Source organism: Ornithorhynchus anatinus, chromosome 4 (assembly GCF_004115215.2).
Source record: "Ornithorhynchus anatinus isolate Pmale09 chromosome 4, mOrnAna1.pri.v4, whole genome shotgun sequence".
Classification (NCBI taxonomy): domain Eukaryota; kingdom Metazoa; phylum Chordata; class Mammalia; order Monotremata; family Ornithorhynchidae; genus Ornithorhynchus; species Ornithorhynchus anatinus.
Window position 1 is genome coordinate 103223746 of NC_041731.1, and position 19244 is coordinate 103242989.

General features: G+C 43.8%; 2 protein-coding genes across 4 annotated transcripts in view; one reads left to right on the top strand and one right to left on the bottom strand.

The window, feature by feature from the left end:
* The window catches only part of SYDE2 (synapse defective Rho GTPase homolog 2), a 64769-nt gene extending 61702 nt beyond the window's left edge, over nt 1-3067 (top strand). For both annotated transcript variants that reach the window (XM_029063740.2, XM_007664651.3), the window contains one exon: nt 2403-3067. In XM_029063740.2, coding sequence (XP_028919573.1) covers nt 2403-2911 — 509 coding nt within the window. In that variant the 3' untranslated portion in view covers nt 2912-3067. The remainder of the gene's footprint in view (nt 1-2402) is intronic.
* A 15693-nt stretch (nt 3068-18760) lies between these two features.
* Nucleotides 18761-19244, bottom strand: part of DNAI3 (dynein axonemal intermediate chain 3) — an 86338-nt gene continuing 85854 nt past the window's right edge. For both annotated transcript variants that reach the window (XM_029063030.2, XM_029063027.2), the window contains exon 23: nt 18761-19111. In XM_029063030.2, the coding sequence (XP_028918863.1) occupies nt 18971-19111 (141 nt within the window). In that variant the 3' untranslated portion in view covers nt 18761-18970. The remainder of the gene's footprint in view (nt 19112-19244) is intronic.

Consider the following 19244-nt stretch of genomic DNA (forward strand, 5'->3'; position numbering starts at 1 on the left):
GTGGAAGTTTGGATGGAGAGGAAAAGGCAGAGTTTAACGATGTAAAGATTGAGAATAGAGGGGAACCAGAACCGAACCTTGAAGGACTCCCAGAATTAGAGAGTGGCAGCCATAGAAGAATCCAGAGGGTTAGGAGGAGAACCAGGAGAGGACGGTGTCACTGAAGCCAAGATGAGATAGTTTCCAGGAGAAGGTGGTGGCCCACCTTGTTGAAAGCTGCTGAGAAATCAAGGAGGATTAGGACAGAGTAGGGACCTTTAGATTTGGTGAGGAGGTCATTGTTTGACTTTGGAGAGAGCAATTTCGGTGGAGGGGATGGAATGGAACTCACATAATAAGAGAGTCCAGGAGGGAGTTGGATGAAAGGAAGAGCAAGCTGAAGGTGTAGACATCTAGTTTAAGGCATTGGGGGCAGGATTGGGAGGGAGGTGGGGGAATAGATGGATAGCACATTAGGGTCAAGACCGGGTGTTTTTAGAATAGTTTGTAGGTATGTTTGAAAGCATTCATTCATTCAGTTGTATTTATTGAGCACTTACGGTGCAGAGCACCATTTGTAAATTACAATTGGGCAACAGATAGTGACACTCCCTACCCAACAACGGTCTCACAGTCCAGAAGCAGAAAGGAAGAAAACATCAGAGTAAGCAGTTGAAGATGGCCGAAAGGGATGGAAGGCAAATGGGGGGGGGGGGGGGGCATAGTGTTAGCTTTTAAATCCTCTTCAACAAAAAGCCCCTTGTACTAGCATATCTGTCATCACTGATACTAAATAGATGTCATTATCTAATTCTAAATTGAAAGGGGCTTTGATCACTCTATCTTAGTCTGTCAAAATACTTCAAAGGGAGGGGAAGGAAAGTGCTTAAGCCAAGGAAAACTTTGCAGATTGAAAGTAAGGATTCCTATTTTCAAAATGATCTCCAATCACTTGGCAAAAACCTATTTATAATGATAACTGATAATGTAGTGCCTATGAATGTATGTGTATATAAATATATATATATATATATATATATATATGTGTGTATATATATATATGTATGAGTATATTCCATAATTCTTTCAGACTTTATTAGAGGGTTTAATGAGTCAGTAGGTAATAATGCATATATAGAGTCATATAAGGTAATAGCTATGGGTATATATTATGTCATGAAGTACTTTTATGTGTCTGGTAATAACTACAAGAAGTAGTCACCATGGTCTTTCGAACCAATTTTCAAACCAAAGGTCACGCTCGCTAAACAGTCTCTCAAACATGTTTGTGTAATTCTTCAATTTCTTCAGTTTACTTAACTATAAACAAGCAACCTTTGTTCCATTCTAATGGTGGTGTTTTATCATTAACTTCTGGTCTTTTCATTTTTAATCCAATGGAGTTTAAACTAAAGGGCTTTTGTTAAAGTAAAATCAGGAAGAGAAAAAGTTATTCAGTGCAACCCTTTAGCTATGAAAACAACATTTTAAATTGGGGGCATAACTTCATTACCAGAGAAACTGAAATGTTTTAGTATGTGGTTAGTAAAAACTGCTCATGAAGGCCCATTTTAGGAGAGGTGGGGTTGGCATTTAGGAGAGGTGGGGGTGAAAGGGGGTGTATGTGTGTTTATGCAAGTGTGTGTGTGTGTGTGTATGTACATACCATTTACATAACACATCTGCTTAAGAAGAGGCATGAGGGATTGTTTCACAGTTTGGGAGATTTTAATTGGTTTGGGGAAGCGCTGTCTTTGAGAATTTAGATTACCTAGCAGTTATGAGAAAATAAAACAACACATTTGTACTGTTTACCGTAGGAAAACGGTAGAGGAAGACTATTAGTAGCTTTTGCTGAATAATCAATTTCAGGTAATCTATTCTCAAGCCTGTTTGGAGTGCTAATCCAACAATGGTGTTTTGGGGATGCATAGTATAAAATTCATTATGAAACTGCTACACTTAAGTATACAAAACTGGTTAAAAACTTTTCAAAAGTTACTCTAGATGTCTCTGGTTTCCTTGTGTGTTTATTAAAGGTCGGCTTTTTTTTATTATTATAACAATTTGCCATCTACGCTTTCTGTAGTTTAGTTTGGAAGGAGTTTACCAGCTAAGCTGCTGGTTTTAACTTGAACTTTAGCTGGATGATGATTAACTTGCATAGATTGTTAATCAACACCTCTGAAGGTACTTTTATTATTTTAATTGGCTTCTGTACTTAGCTTCCTACTAGCTTTTATCTGTAATCTCCAAGCCTGAAGAATGGAAAAATAACTGTGCAATGGTTTGGCCATTTGGCTTGCATGTTTTAATGCATGTAGGCACTTGACGGTTGATGGCTAATCTTTCAGCTCAGTTTGTTTTTTGAATCTCGTTTAGCTCTTATTGGTGAAAGCACATTTTCTTTTTGTTTGCTCTAGCACAACGCTTAACTGCCAGAGAATCTCCAGACGGTTTGTCCCCAGAGTCCAAGATTTCTCTGAGTTATCTGAGACGGAAGAAGCATCGACCTCAGATGTTGAACTTGAGCAGTATTGAGATGTCAGGGATGCTCAGACCCAGGCAGACCAGGCTCGATAGCCCCTCGAGTAATCGTTATGCCGGAGACTGGAGTCGATGTAGGGAGAACTACTTTTTAGACACGAAGGGAAATGTAAATGAAGCAGATTATGATGACGTTCCGTATGAAGACGGAGAAAGCGGGGAAGACTTCAACGCGACAGATGGCTCTGGAACAGTGATGGATCAATCAATCAGTTCCAAGCCCTTAGCCAAAGGATGCACGTTGGAAACATATTTGACAATGCAGACGATAGATTCTGCGGTGGATCGCCACGTCAATCTCAAAGACCTTCAAGAGAGTATCGATACTCTGATCGGAAACCTAGAGCGAGAACTCAACAAAAACAAGCTCAATATCAGTGTTTGATTTTAGGGACTGTTTGTTTGGCTAGTGACTTCTGGATTGAATTTGCCTCTTGACCACCCAAGAGACTAGCACATTTGTTCCGATCAGTCAATGGTATTTATTGAGTGCTTACCGTGTGCAGAGCATTATGTGATGTGCTTGGGAGAGTACAGTACAATAGAGTTTGGTGGTGGTATTTAAGCGCGTACTATGTGCCAAGCGCTGTGTTAAGCACTGAGTTGGATTCAAACAAATCACTTTGGACACAGTCCCACATGGGGCTCATAGTCTCGATCCCCATTTTACAGATGAAGTAACTGAGGCACAGAGGAAGTGAAGTGACTTGCCCAAGGTCATACAGCAGACAAGAGGCAGAGCTGGGTTTAGAACCCATGAACTTCTGACTCCCGGCCAGTTTTCTACCCACTATACCATGTTGAGTTTGGTAGATGTGTACCCCACCCACAGTGAGCTCACGGTCCAGAGGCTCTATTTCCTCTTCCCCTTTTCTAGCTTTGGTCCCTAGAAATCATTACTGTTCAGAAGATGGAATCCATTTTAGACATTGCTTTCAGAAGTATTATCTTCTCTGTGCCCTAGTTCCAGGGTTAGAAATTACCCAAAGTTTTCAAGATGCAATGAATATTTCTTGCTAGGGTTTCTGGATGTTTAATAAAGTCAAATAATTTAACCTAGTTTTGACAGGTTGTCTGAGATGAGCCGCCTTTTGGCCTGTGGGTTCTGAAGGAAATGTCCTCCTCTTTCGTGAAACATTAGAAGTGATCAAGAACCTCCTCTTTGGAGAGGAATTGCAGCTGCTTGGCTGGTATTTTGCTGCATGAATCCTACTAGACTATGCTCCAGCGATTTTCTTCACCTTCATTTGTAATGCAAAGGCTGCTACACAAAAGCTTTTATAAAAACAAGCTTTAATTGTACAAATAGTAATGTATTCCTGTATTAACATTTTTCAGTAATTATTTAAAGCCTACAAAATTAAATATTTTTCTAACCCTTAATGCTTGTATATATTTATAAAAGTATATACGTGTGTGTTTTTGTGTGTGTATGTTATTTGCCAAGGGAGGAAGTAGAGTAGAAAAAAGAAGCCAGTTATATTTTAAGGAATATATGTCTTGAAGCCAAAATCACAATCTACTTTGAAAAAGAAACCTTTTCAGGGGACATTTAGAGCGAAGGCAGTAAAGAAGGTTTTTATAGAAGGATGTGCTGAAAGAGGAAATTGTCATACCAGATTGAATGGATAGTGTAAATTTCCTTTTTGTTTCTTATCTTGATCTTAAATTCATTGGGTTGATCATTAGCTGCAATAAGAAGCCATCTGATCTACAGTTTAAGCAGTTATTCCAGTTGAAGTTCCCTACCCTCTTGAAACAGCTGATGATAGAACTTGATTTTCTAAAATTCCTTGCACAGTGCTACTTACTCAAGAACTTTATCCAGAGTGAACCCTGAATGGAACACGCTAATCTATTTTATGCATTTTTATATTCTGCGTGGTTTTAAAGTTATTTATTAACAGTAGGGCAAATATGACATTGGTGGTATAAAACTATATCCCCTTTTCTGAAGGAATATCTTAGCCACCTTGCAATTGTTTGTTCGTTGTCATTAACTTATTTTGATTGTCGGACAAGAAAACAGTTACAAGTGATTACGATTCTGTTGAAAATGTAAATGCAGTCAGAAGCATTTATCAGTGAATCAAAATGTATTTTTTTAAACTTTTATACCCATAAAATGTGTAATTTTTGAGTAACTGAAGAATAAATTGAAACTGCCTACTAAACATTAGTCGAATGAAGTTTTTAAAATTGGTCTGTGTTAATTTTTAAACAAGTCCTAGAGCAGTTGCTCTTTGCCCAAAAGAGAACTGTCACTGCTTTGAGATCTAAATGGATTTACAAGCCAAAATCTATGTGAGCAATAGGAAAAAGCCTTTGGATTCTTTTGAGGCATAAAAACATGCAATCAGTTCATCAGTGACATTTATTGAGTGCTTTACTTATCCTATCCTGCCTAGATTACAGTATCAGCCTCCTTGCTGATCTCCCAGCCTCCACTCCAGTCCATACTTGACTCTGCTGCCCGGATCATTTGTCTTCAAAAATGTTTCCCCACGCCCCAAGAAGCTCTGGTGTTGCCTACCCACCTCTGCACCAGACAGAAACTTCTCACCATTGGCTTCAAAGCACTTAATCACCTTTTCCCCTCCTACCTCACCTCGCTACTCTCCTACTACAACCCAGCCCACACACTTTGCTCCTCTAAATGCTAATCTTTTCACTCTACCTCCATCTCATCTATCTTGCCACCGACCGCTCACCCACGTCCTGCCTCTGGCCTGGAACGCTCTCCCTCCTCATATCCGACAATGTCTCCCCCTCTTTAAAGCCTTATTGAAGGCACATTCATTCATTTATTCAATTGTATTTATTGAGCACTGTACTAAGCGCTTGGGAAAATACTATATGCCAATAAACAAGTTCCCTGCCCACAATGAGCTCTCCTCCAAGAGGCCTTCCTTTACTAAGCCCTTTTTTCCTCTTCTCCCACTCCCTTCTGCATAGCCCCGACTTGCTCCTTTTATTCATCCGCTCCTCCCAGCCCCACAGCATATATGTTCATATCTATATTAATGTCTGTCTCCTCCTCTAGACTGTAAGCTCATCGTGGACAGAGACTGTGTCTCTTACATTGTTATAGTGTACTCAAGTAAGAAGTACAGTGAGAAGGTTAGCACTAGAGGAGCCAAGTGTGTGGGCTTGGTTGTAGTATTATCGAGATGAAGTAGGAGGGCACAAGGTGATTGCTTTAAAGCCGTTGGTAAGAAGTTTCTTTTTGATGCAGAGGTGGATGGGAAACCACTGGAGGTTCTTGAGGAGTGGGGAAACATGGCCTGAACATTTCTGTAGAAAAATGATCTGGACAGCAGAGTGAAATATGGACTAGAGTGGGGAGAGACAAGGGGTAGGGAGGTCAGCAAGGCAGCTGATAGGTAATCAAGGCGGGATAAGTAAAGCATATGGTATGCACTCAATGGATTTGATTTACAGATTGACTTTACTGTGTGCAGAGCACTGTACTAAGTTCTTGGGAGAGTACAAGGCAACAGGGGTGGTAGAAACGATCCCTGCAAGCCAAGGGAACCTGGGAGATACTGGTACGACTTTGGGGGTGAATAAGATTGAGGATAAGTTGAGAGGGGGCTCCTCAAGATGACAAGTTTGTTTCTGGGTGGAGAAAAGAAATGTGGAAGGTAGTAGGGTGGAGAAGAAAGAGGAAAGGAGTCACCTTGGGTGTCCCTCATCCTTCCACTAGCAAATTGTTGACGAAAAGAGTACACATGAAGACACCTCTTTTTCCCTGTTGTCTCTTGATTTTTTTTTTTTCTATCTTTAACCACTTTACAGGTTCTTCATGCACACTGAAAGTGTTCTTCAGTGTTGGTGGCTCCTAGTTAAAATGCTCAATTTTACTGGTTTGAAAAAGAAGTGGCCACCCAAGTTCTTTGTTTAGCCAACTGAGGGCAGGACAGCATCTACTGCTGAAGAAGTCTGGCCCTTGAACATTTTCTGTAAAGTGAAATATAAGGAAATCAATCATTTTAAATGAGTAGATCTATTGATAACTGTAGCATCTCCCTATTTAGGAAACATCTCCTCCCAAATGATTTTTACTTCAGTTTTAGTAATTTAACTAACATTCTGGCTGATTGTTTTAATGCCCTATGGTACCTTTCTCCTTCTGGGTACATGGCTGTCTTGATTTTAAGGCCTTTCTCTCTCCCTCTCTCTCTCACACACTCATACATACACACACACACACACACACAGCATTGATTTGAGTTCTTTTCCCATAACAGTTTTGAAGCTATCTCTTAGGCAACAGGTAGGTAACAGATTTCTTCATATAAGTGAGCTTGTAATAATAATAATGATAATAATCCTTGTATTTTTTATTGGAAGCAGCGTGGCTCAGAGGAAAGAGCACGGGCTTGGGAGTCAGAGGTCATGGGTTGGAATCCTGGATCGGCCACTTAGCTGTGTGACTGTGGGCAAGTCACCCAACTTCTCTGTGCCTCAGTCCCCTCATCTGTAAAATGGGGATTAAGACTGTGCGCCCCACATGGGACAACCTGATTACCCTCTGATTACCCTATATCTACCCCAGCACTTAGAACAGTGCTCTGCACAAACTGCTTAACAAATGCCAACATTATTATTAAGCGCTTATTATGTGCCAAGCACTATGTTAAGCACAGGGGTGGATACAAACAAAAATCGGATTGGACACAGTCCCTGTGCTATGTGGGCCCTACAAGTCTCATTCCCCATTTGACAGATGAGGTAACTGAGGCAAAGTGAAGTGACTTGTCCAATGTCAAAAAGCAGACAAGTGGCAGAGCTAGGAGTAGAACCCATGACTCTGACTCCCAGGCTTGTTCTCTATCCACCAGGCCATGCTGTTTCTCTGTTGCTGCTTCTAAATTGGAAGTACTACATTCCAGCCCGCGAACTAACTCTCTTCTCCTCTTCAAAGCCCTACTGAGAACTCACCTCCTCCAGGAGGCCTTCCCAGACTGAGCCCTCCCTTTCCCTCCACTCTTCCCCTCCCCATTTCCCCTACTCCCTTCCTCTGCTCTTCCCCTTTCCCTTCCCCACAGCACTTCTGTATATTTGTACATATTTATTGCTCTATTTTATTAATGATGTGCTTTTATGGTTCTATTTATTTTGATAGTAGTGATGCCTGTCTACTTGTTTTGGGTTTTTTTGTCTGTCTCCCCCCTCTAGACTCTGAGCCCATCGTTGGGTAGGGATTGCCTGTATCTGTTGCCAAACTGTACTTCCCAAGAGCTTAGTTCAGTGCTCTGCACACAGTAAGCACTCAATAAATACGGTTGAATGAATGAATGGCACTAGCCTCCTCATGGTGCCTCGTTCTCTCCTGGCCCACCGTTGACCCCTGGCCCACGTCCTACCTCTGGCCTGGTACGCCCTCCCTCCTCACATCCGCCAATCATTCTTACCACCTTCAAAGCTCTACTGAAAGTTCACCTCCTCCAGGAAGCCTTCCCAGACTAAGCCCCCCTTTTCCTCTGCTCCCTCCCCCTTGCCCCTACTCTCTCCCTTTGCCCTACCCCTTCGCGCCCCACAGCACTTGTTTATAAACGTACATATAATTCTATTTATTTTTATTAATGATGTATATATATATCTATGATTCTATTCATAATGATGCTACTGATGCCTGTTTACTTAAAGAAGCAGCGTGGCATAGTGGAAAGAGCACAGACTTGGGAGTCAGAGGTCGTGAATTCTAATCCTGGCTCCGCCACTGATCAGCTGTGTAACTTCAGGCAAGTCACTTGAATTCTCTATGCCTCAGTTACCTCATTTGTAAAATGGGTATTAAGACTTTGAGCCCATGTGGGACGACCTGATTACCTTGTATCTTCCTCAGCGCTAGAACAGTGCTCCGCACATAGTAAGCGCTTAACAAATGCCATCATTATTATTATTACCTGTTTTGATGTCTGTCTCCCCCCTTCTAGACTGTGAGCCCATTGTGGATAGGGATTTTCTCTATTTGTTGCTGAATTGTACTTTCCAAGCCCTCTGTGGGATAGGGACTGTGTCTAACTAATTTACTTGTATCCATCCTAATGCTTAGTATAGTGCCTGGCACAAGTAAGCGCTTAATAAATATCACAATTATTATTAATTTTGTAGATGTGGAAACTGAAGCACTGATTAGTTAAGTGATCTGCCCAAGTGGCAGAGCTGGGTTTAGAATCTAGGTCCCTTAACCCCCAGGTCTATGCTCTTTCCCAGTGGGCATTCAATACATATTAATACAGTACTGTGCACGTAGTAAGCACTCAATAAATATCATTCATTGATTACTAGTTTATGAGTAAGTGCAAAATAAATGAGGTCTCAGCTGCTTTGTCAGTGCCAGGACAATCCCCTTATCTGCCTTCACTGGCAAAATCAGAATTCAATCAATCAGTCGATCATGTCTATTGACTGTTTACTGTGTACACAGCACTGTACTAAGCGCTTGGGAGACTACAATATGCAGTTGATAGACACTCTCCCTGCCCACCACAAGCTTAGAGCCTAGCAGGGGATATAGGCATTAGTATAAATAAATTACAGATAAGTGCATAAGGACCGTGAAGGGCTGAAGGACAGGTGAATAAAGAGTGCAAATCAAAGTACAAAACAACGTAGAAGGGAGTGGGAGAAGAGGAAATGAGGCCTTCATCAGAGAAGGCCTCTTGGACGTGCTTTTAAATGAGGTCTCAAAGGTAGGGAGAGTGATCGTGTGTCGGATACCATTTCCGAAGTCTTCCGCCGGCTGTCTGTTGCCTGTGCCTTGTCCCTCGGAGACCCTGACAGAGAAGGAAAGTGAGCTCCATTTGTCAAGGTCAGTGTCTGGCGGCCTGGCCGGAATCCAGGCCGGGGAATTCTATTCTGGCTGTCAACCATTCCCCTGAGGCGTCAATCGGATGTGCTATCCGCTTTCATTTCCTGTCCTAAGTGACTGCAGAACGTGGCTGGGCTGGCGGTGCCCAGTGGCTCCGGGCCGCCCCCCTCAGCGGAGGCTGGGTGTCGCTGGCTGGCCGGGGGCAGTAGGTGGCCAAAAGGGAGACCCATCTCACGGCTATGACGGGATTGGCCCGCTGACCTCCATTTCCCTCATTCAGAGGGAATGATGTGACAGGATCCTCTGGACTGTAAGCTCGTTGTGGACAAGGAATGTTTATTGTTTATATTGTACTCTCCCAAGCGCTTAGTACAGTGCTCTGCATACAGTAAGCGCTTAATAAATTCGATTGAATGACTGAATAACCAATGCAGGGATGTGCGTGCCTGCCCTGGAGTCTCGTTAAACGTGAATGCATGCGGAGAACTTGGGGATTTTTGTGCTGGAATGGTGCCTTAATAATTGTACTATTTGTTAAGCACTTGCTAGGTGCCAAGCATGAACCAAGCTCTGGGGTATGTATCAATCAATCAATAAGTTGTATTTATTGAGTGCTTACTGTGTGCAGAGCACTGTACTAAGTGCTTGGGAGAGTATAACACAACAATATAAAAGACACATTCCTTGCTCACAACAAGCTTACAGTCTGTGGGAGAGACAGATATTAATATAAATAAATACATTGGCAACATAATAATAATGATATTAACAATGGTATCTATTAAGTGCTTACTACGTGTCAAGCCCTATTCTAAGTACTGGGGTAGACACAAGCTAATCGGGTTGGACACAGTCCCTGCCCCCATGGGGTTCAGCATCTTAATCCCCATTTTACACATGAGGTAACTGAGGCACAGAGAAGTAAAGTGATTTGCCCGAGATCACACAGAAGACAAGTGGAGGAGTGGGCACTAGAACCCACATCCTTCCGACTGCCAAGACTGTGCTCTATCTACTAGGTCATGCTGCTTTTCATATAATAATAATGTTGGTATTTGTTAAGCGCATACTATGTGCCAAGCACTGTTCTAAGCACTGGGGTAGATAAAAGGTCATCAGGTTGTCCCACGTGGGGCTCACAGTCTTAATCTCCATTTTACAGATGAGGTAACTGAGGCCCAGAGAAGTTAAGTGACTTGCCCACAGTCACACAGAGGAGCTGGGATTAGAACCCACGACCTCTGACTCCCAAGCCCGGGCTCTTTCCACTAAGGCACGCTACATAAGGGTTGTGGGCCTGGGGAGAGGGGTGAATAAAGGACACAGATCTGAACAAAGCAAAAGGAGGAAAATAGGGCTTAGTCAGGGGAGGTCTCTTGGAGGAGATGTACCTTCACTAAGGTTTTGAAGGTGGCGAGAGTAATTGTCAGATATAAAGAGGGAAGCTGTTCCAGGCCAGAAGCAGGAGGTGGGCAAGAGGTCGGTGGCAAGATAGATGAGGTGGAGGTACGGTGAGAAGCTTGGCATTAGAGGAGCGAAGTGTTTGGGCAGGGTTGTAGTAGGAAAGTAGCAAGGTGAGGTTGTAGGAGGCAGGGTGATGAGTTCTTTAAAACCTATGGTAAGGAGTTTCTGTTTGACATGAAGGTGGGGGGGCAGCCAGTGGAGTTTATCAAGGTGTAGGGAAACATGGACTGAACGTTTTTGTAGAAAAATGATCCCAGCAGCAGCAGAGTGAAGTATGGACAGGCATGAGGAGAGACAGGAGGCAGGGAGATTAGCAAGAGGGCTGGTACAGTAATCAAGGCAGGATAGGATAAGTGCTTGGATTAACATGGTAACAGTTTGGAGAGGAAAGAGTGGATTTTAGCAATGCTGTGAAGGTGGAATCAACAGGGCTTTGTGTTAGGTTGAATATGTGGATTGAATGAATGAGAGGAGTCAAGGATAATGCCAACCTTACAGGCTTGTGAGACAGAAAGGATGGTAGTGCTGTCTACAGTGAAGAAAAGTCAAGGAAAAGACAGGGTTTGGGTGGGAAGATAAGGAGTTGTGTTTTGGACATGTTAAATTTGAAGTAACACCAGGACATCCAAGTAGAGATGTTTTGAAGGCAGGAGGAAATGTGAGACGGGAGAGAGATCAAGGCTGGAGATGTAGATGTGGGATTCATCTGCACAGAGATGGTAGTTGAGGCCATGGGAGCAATGACTTCTCCAAGGGAGTGGGTGTGGATGGAGAATAGAAGGTAGATACAAGATAATCAGGTTGGACACAGTCCTGTAACAACTGGGGTTTACAGTCTAAGTAGGAGGGAGGGCAGGTATTTCATCCCTAATTTACAGCTGGGGAAACTAAGGTAATGGGCATTGAAGTGCATTGCCGAGGTCACACAGCACATAGGTAGCAGAGCTGAGATTCATTCATTCATTCATTATTGAGTGCTTACTGTGTGTGGAGCACTGTACTAAGTGCTTGGGAGAGTACAGTACAACAATAATAATAATAATGTTGGTATTTGTTAAGCGCTTACTATGTGCAGAGCACTGTTCTAAGCGCTGGGGGAGATACAGGGTAATCAGGTTGTCCCACGTGAGACTCACAGTTAATCCCCTTTTTACAGATGAGGTAACTGAGGCCCAGAGAAGTGAAGTGACTTGCCCACAGTCACACAGTTGACAAGTGGCAGAGTCGGAATTCAAACTCATGACCTCTGACTCCCAAGCCCGGGCTTTTTCCACTGAGCCACGCTGCTTCTCTGCCCACATCGAGCTTACAGTACAGAGGTGGGGATACAGACATTAATATAAAAAGAAAGATATGTACATAGGTGCTGTGGGGCTGGGATGGGGGAAGAACAAAGGGAGCAAGTCAGGGCAATGCAGAAGGGAGTGGGAGAAGAGGAAAGGGGGTGGCTTAATCAGGGAAGGCCTCCTGGAGGAGACGTGCCTTCAATAAGGCTTTGAAGGGGTGGAGAATAATTGCCTGTCGGGTTTGAGGAGGGACGGTGTTCCAGGACAGAGGCAGCACATGGGCAAGGGGTAAGTGATGAAATAGACCCGATTAGACCGTAAACCCGTCAAACGGCAGGGACTGTCTCTATCTGTTGCCGACTTGTTCATTCCAAGCGCTTAGTACAGTACTCTGCACATAGTAAGCTCTCAATAAATACTATTGAATGAATAGACAAGATTGAGGCACAGTGAGAAGGTTAGTATTAGAGAAGGGAAGTGTGTGGATTAGATTAATCCAGGGGATGCCATACAATCAGGGAGTGTATGGTGTCACATCTGTTCTTGAGAGAGGGTACAAGTTCCCCCAAGGCCCCTTCCTTCTTTGCCACTGACCAAAATATGGAGAGAGGCTACTTCTGGTTTGGTTTGAAATTACCTCGGGGGAAATATCTATTTTTGCAGGTTTAACTTGGTCTTCGAAATTTCCCTGGAACCGTGGAGACTGGCGGGGCTATTTTCCCAGGCTGCCACTGGGCTTTGGAATAAAAAGGCTGCTTTGTGGCCGGCTGACACTTTTCAACAGTTCAGACCTTCTCTCTGCTGCTAAAATGCATTTTTCATGAGCCACAGTAAGTGATCCCAACCCCGCTACAGTGAGGGTTAAACAGAGCCAGCTGGCTCGATGGTAATGTTTAACTGGTTTTTTGAAATCTCGGGGATTAATCCGGCCACTTCCTCAAACGGAGGCTCCGGGGACAAGGCATAAGATATTACACAGTTCTCTCGCTTCAAACGGGAGCCCCCAGAGAGTTCGAGTGTCAGCCCGGGCTAATACAGAAGGGAGGGATGAAGTCTTGGGCCCTGACAGCCTAGGAAGGCAGGTGCTTGGGCAGAAGGTGTTGGCACCGCAGAGCCACAGAGGGTTAATAGTTTTTCACAGTGGCAGAGGTGACTCTGGGTTGACCCTTCACTTATGACCTCTAGGCCTCAGACTGTGCCTATTCTTGCACAATGCATAGCCATCATAACTGCCACATTTTTACCTGGAGAACAAGCTCGCGCCGAGCCAGTGAAAAGCAGCTTGTCTGAACTGGTTGATAAGAAATGTCAGCCCATAAAGGCCGGTCTGTCTGCAGTCATGAATCAGAGAGTGATGCATCCTGTAGAAAGGATTCTATCTGGCACTTAACCTGCGTGCTCCGGGCTAAGGGGGTGCTTTTCCTGGAAGCCAGAAGTGCAGTTAGGAGTGACCCCTAGATAAGGTAGAGGGGCTGAACATTCTTCAGGATAAACTGCTAAGCCACCCCTTGTGTTTAGTTTATCCCAAGGAGCAGAGTCCAATATAAACTATTTCCTTTCCCTTTCTTGCCCCCAGGTCACTCGCGGTAGCTGAATCCCACCCTTGGGGAACTTAATGATAATAACAATAGTGGTATTTGTTAAATGCTTACGATTGTGCTAAGCACTGAGGTAGGCACAAGATAATCAAGTCAAACACAGTCCCTATCCCACATGGGGCTCGCAGCCTGAGAGGGAGAACAGATAGTGAATCCCATTTCCAGATGAGGAAGCTGAGGCACAGAAAAGGGAAGTGAATTGCCCAAGGTCACACAGTAGGCAAAGTGACGGAGTGGGAATTAGAACCCAGGTCCTCTGCCTCCCAGATCTTTGCTCTTTCCACTGGGCCACACTGGCACTAGGAAAATGGCCCCTTCGCCTCCCCTCAGCTTAGCCCTCTTTTCCCCCCTTTTCCTCTTCTCCTCCCCCTCTCCTTCCCCTCCTCCCCTCAACACCGTACTTGTCCACTCAACTGTATATTTTCATTACCCTATTTATTTTGTTAATGAGCTGTACATCACCTTGATTCTATTATTTTGTTAATGAGATGTACATAACCTTGATTCTATTTATTTGCTATTGTTTTAATGAGATGTTCATCCCCTTTATTCTATTTATTGCTATTGTTTTTGTCTGTCCGCCTCCCGCGATTAGACTGTAAGCCTGTCAGAGGGCAGGGACTGTCCCTATCTGTTATCGATTTGTACATTCCAAGGGCTTAGTACAGTGCTCTGCACATGGTAAGCACTCAATAAATACTACTGAATTGAATTGAATTGAATTGAATTGAAAATCCCAAGCAGTGATCCTGAATGCGTTTTTCAGTTCCCTTGGGCTGAGCTCTCTTGAAGCCAGTTCTGTTCTCTCCCAAGGCAACTTCTTGATACTTTCTTGTTTCCAAGAGCTTGTAATCGATCAATCAATCAATCAATCAATAGTATTTATTGTAATCCTGCACCTTGGGCTGTTTCAGCAGTGATGTCGGCAGTTGTGGGTTTGGCTGTATTGATAGAGCAGGTGATTTTGCGGGCACTGAAGGTAGCAGGCTGCCTGCATTTATTTGAATGTCTCCTCTAGCCTGTAAGCTCCTTGAGGGCAGGGATTGTGTCCACCAACTCTAGTATACTGTACTCTCCCAAGGGCTTGGGACAGTGCTCTGCACACAATAAACGCTCAGTAAATGCCACTGAGGGAAACTCGCTGTGGACAGGGAATCTGTCTATTATTATATTGTATTCTAGCTTGTCTGCAGTGTGACCGTGGGCAAGTCACTTCACTTCTCCGGGCCTCAGTTTCCTTATCTGTAAAATGGAGATTGAGACTGTGAGCTCCACATGGGACAAGGACTGTGTCCAACCTAATTTGCTTGCATCCTTCCCAGTGCTTAGTACAGTGCCTGGCACAAAGTAACTGCTTAACCAACACCACAGTTATTATTATTAGTGCACATTCTTGCTTATCCCCATCTCTCTTCCTCTCTTCTCCCTGATCCCCAGGCACACTGCAGCTCCTCGTTTTCCTCCTGCAGCAGCTTGGCTTAGTCTTTTTATCACCATCCCCCTCTCCCACTCCTCTGGCTGCTTCTGCACTCTTCCTTCTCTCTCTTTCATTTTGGGAGCTTTCACCGCTCTCACTGAGACTCTTCTCGGATGCTGGCTTGGACACCGGTGCTGATGAAACCCCCAGGCGGTCCGAAAAGAGGACGACTTTCCTTGTCCAACTTGGGGCTCTCCCTAGTCTCCTGCAAGAGTGGAAATGTCCAGAGCCGAGAAGACCGCAGGTGATCTGCAGCTATTCAGTTGTTTCCAAACTGCCAAGAGCAGCCTGTATCCTCACGGAGGTCAGCATGGCAGAGATTCCCAGCATGGATCCCTTAGCAACAACGGTTGGGGGGATGGGAGGGAGACTGGGAAATCCGGGCAACCCTTAGCTGGGGGGATGGGAGACTGGGAAATCTGGGCAACCCTCAGCTGCGGGGTCTACTCAAGAGGCAGCTAAACCCAGCTGTTGTTTCCTTTCTCCACATCAAAGAGAAACCCTTCACCACTGGCTTTAAGCACTCAATCACCTCGTCCCCTCCTGTCTCACCTCACTACTCTCTTATTACAATCCAGCCCGTACACTTCACTCCTCTAATGCTAACTTTCTCACTGTACCCCCATCTTATCTATCTCACCACTGACCTCTCGCCCATGTCCTGCCTCTCTCTACTCAAATCCAACAATTACTCTCCTCCCCTTCAAAGCCTTATTTCCTTCAAGAAGCCTTCCCTTTCTAAGGTCTACTTTCTTCTCCCACTCCCTTCTGCATCACCCTGACTTGCTCCCTTTATTCATCCCCTCTCCCAACCCCACAGCCCTTATGTCCCTATTTGTAATTTATTTACTTATGTTAATGTATGTCTCCCCCTCTAAACTGTAAGTCGTTGGGGACAGGGAATATGTTGGTATTTGTTAAGCGCTTACTATGTGCAGAGCACTGTTCTAAGCGCTGGGGTAGACACAGGGGAATCAGGTTGTCCCACGTGGGGCTCACAGTCTTCATCCCCATTTTACAGATGAGGGAACTGAGGCACAGAGAAGTTAAGTGACTCACCCACAGTCACACAGCTGACAAGTGGCAGAGCTGGGATTCGAACTCATGACCTCTGACTCCAAAGCCCAGGCCCTTTCCACTGAGCCACACTGCTTCAGTCTATGTCTATTATTATATTTTACTCTCCCAAGGGCTTATTCTGTACGCAAGAAAGTGCTCAAGAAATGTGATTAATTCAGGGTTTAAATTACAATTACCGATAGCACGAATTAAAAAGGGCTCTGGGGACAAGATATCTTGGATCCCTCTCCTGAATGCTACTGAGGACCACTCAGCTAAGAGGACCCCAGGCCCTGGTTTTCCCTGCTGTTGCTGCATCCTGCCCTGGTTATACACAGTCAAACTTGCTTCCAAGGGATTTCCTTACTCCTGTTCCTCAAGCACCGCTCTTGACATTAATCCACTCTGGGTAGCATTTGTCCGTTTCCTCTTTGCCCGGCAGTGAGGCCGAGTGGATAGAACATGGGCCTGCGAGCCAAAAGGATCTGGGTTCTAATCCCGGATCCTTCCCTTGTCTGCTGTTTGATCTTGGGCAAGTCACTTCACTTCTCTGTGCCTCAGTTACCTCATCTGAAGAATGGGGATTGAAACTGTGAGCCCCAAGTGGGACAGGCACTGTGCCCAACCTTATTAACTTGTATCTATCCCAGTGCTTAGAACAGTGCTTGCCATATAGTAAGCGCTTAGCAAGTACCATTATCATTACTATTATTGCCCCATTCCCTGCAGAGAACAAACCCTTCGACTGTGTTGCTCTAGGAATGTGTGTGTGCGTGTGTTGTGTGTCGTTTTCCGAGCATGTGACCGCAACTATTTGAGTGACTGGAGGGTGGGTGGAGTCATGTTTCTGTCTCCCTCTCTCTGGCATATGAACATGAAATAGATGTCCCGCATCTCACACCTAGACACCCTAGACACATGGGTCTTTCTCCTCGTGGTTTTACAATCCTCTCCCCCTAAGAAAATTCTGCGGTTTTGTATTACGCATGAACAAAAACATACCGAAGGCGAAGCCATTATGGGTCAGTTTTCTTCTGCTCCCTGGTTTCTATTCCGACCATGAGGACACGAGTTTTATACGAGCCCGTGACCCTCCAAGAGCTCAGCGAGTCGTGGAAAGAGTGAATTCACCCGTATAGAGTTTAATCGGCTTGGTCTCTGATACATTGAATTTCCGCTTGACCTACTCGACTCGGTTACGCGGTATCTGACCTGGAGATGGAAACTTAACAACAGGCCAGAGCTCTGCATTATGGAAAGAGACATTCAGGGGGAAGAAGTACATTCATATGAATGAGATGTTAATTATTTACACTGGTGAATTATATTGCTGTTGTAGAACATATGGTGCAACAGTTTACCGAGGATAATTGCTTTTCACCTGAAATCAAACAGACAACGTGTGCATTCGGGAAACAAAGGAGGGTGGTTAAATTATGCAACTTTTCCTCGAGGGGAACTTGTAGGAACCTAATTTCAATGGCTAAATCGTGATTAAATTGAATCTTAATGTCGTGTTTCCAAATTGAGATAGAAATACTAATTCAGTGTATTGTTTGCAAGGAAGAGAGTTTTTGAAGATCACGGCTACCCAACATGAAAATCTTGGGTCTAAAGTGTTGCAAGCATATGACACGTTTCTGTGTATACTCTAGGCTAAGAATCTCACTTCAGAATCAAGACCTGCTAAAGGACAAGGCTGTGTTACTTTTGTTCTCTGATGTGTGAGGGAATATTGTGTTTTGAGCAAAAGAGAATGCCGGGAATCGCATGGATTATAGTTGAAAAACGGCAGCGCAATGAACTCTTGGCATAAACAATCAAGACGAACCTCGGATTTAGCCTCTTCAACAAGTATATTCCGGGCATGTCTTTGTGGCTTGTAAATCTGATGAATTTGTGGTTTATTTTTGTCCCCTGGGCCTGTTTGGTTTTGTATTTTGCTGCTCTTGAACTCTGGAAGTCTTTTGTAGTGAAGTTCTTCCTTTGAACAATGGACCTCTGTTTAAAGTCAAGAAAAATGCAGAACCAGTTTTTTTTTTTTTTTGCATTATAACATGCTTTCCACTGCCAAGTTAACACTTCTAGAAGTGGTAAATACATAAATTACAGGGGGTTTTTTTGTGTGAAATTCCAAATAATTCCAGCCCCATGGCAATCTCATTTGGTCTCATTCTGCATGCTGAGATGTTTTCATAATTTACAAAAACATAGACTGCATTTTTTTCAGCAAAGCGCCATGTTTTCGCTCATCGGTAAATTATAAGATGAATGCATGATGTTGGTTTGGAAGTTTTCAAAATGATGTTTGTGTTGGAAAACCGCTAAAAGGTTCTAGAGACTTCTCTCCCCCAAAGAAGGAAATTTCCAAGATAATGCTCTTGTCTGTCAGTTGATTTGCTCCAAGTCACTGGTATTTTCTCTGGGCTTCCTAAAACCACTGCCCACATTAAACTGATGGTGCACTCTCAGAGTCATTTCCATTCCCCAAAAATCCATGATATACTGCTTAAAAAACTGGGGTGCAAAATTTATGATGTCTCTTATGGTTTGTTAAAACCCAGATTTTTATATTGCCAGTCAAATTAACTTGTCTACATTTATAAAATGTCAACATTTGCATCTCTTGGATATGACCCTAAACATAGCTGACCATCACAGATACATCATTCAGTGAAAACAAATACATCTTGGATGATAAAATAAACACTTTCACCAGATCTACAATAGCAATCAGTTCTCAGTGTACAGGAAATACTTCCTGCTCCTTAATTAGTCCAAGTTCTAACAGGATGTTTCTTTCTAGAGCCAAATATTCTTCGTATTCCAGTTTCACCTCTGCCTCCATTTGTTCTCGTGATTTCTGAGGTGGAGCTGCTCTCTGAAGGAGAGAAAGGAGAAAGATGATATCCAAAGAATTATTTCATGCTAAAAACATCTCATTATTTTTTAATAATGAGCAGTGTGTCCTAGCGGCAAGACCCCGGGCTTGGGAGTCAAAGGACGTGGGTTCT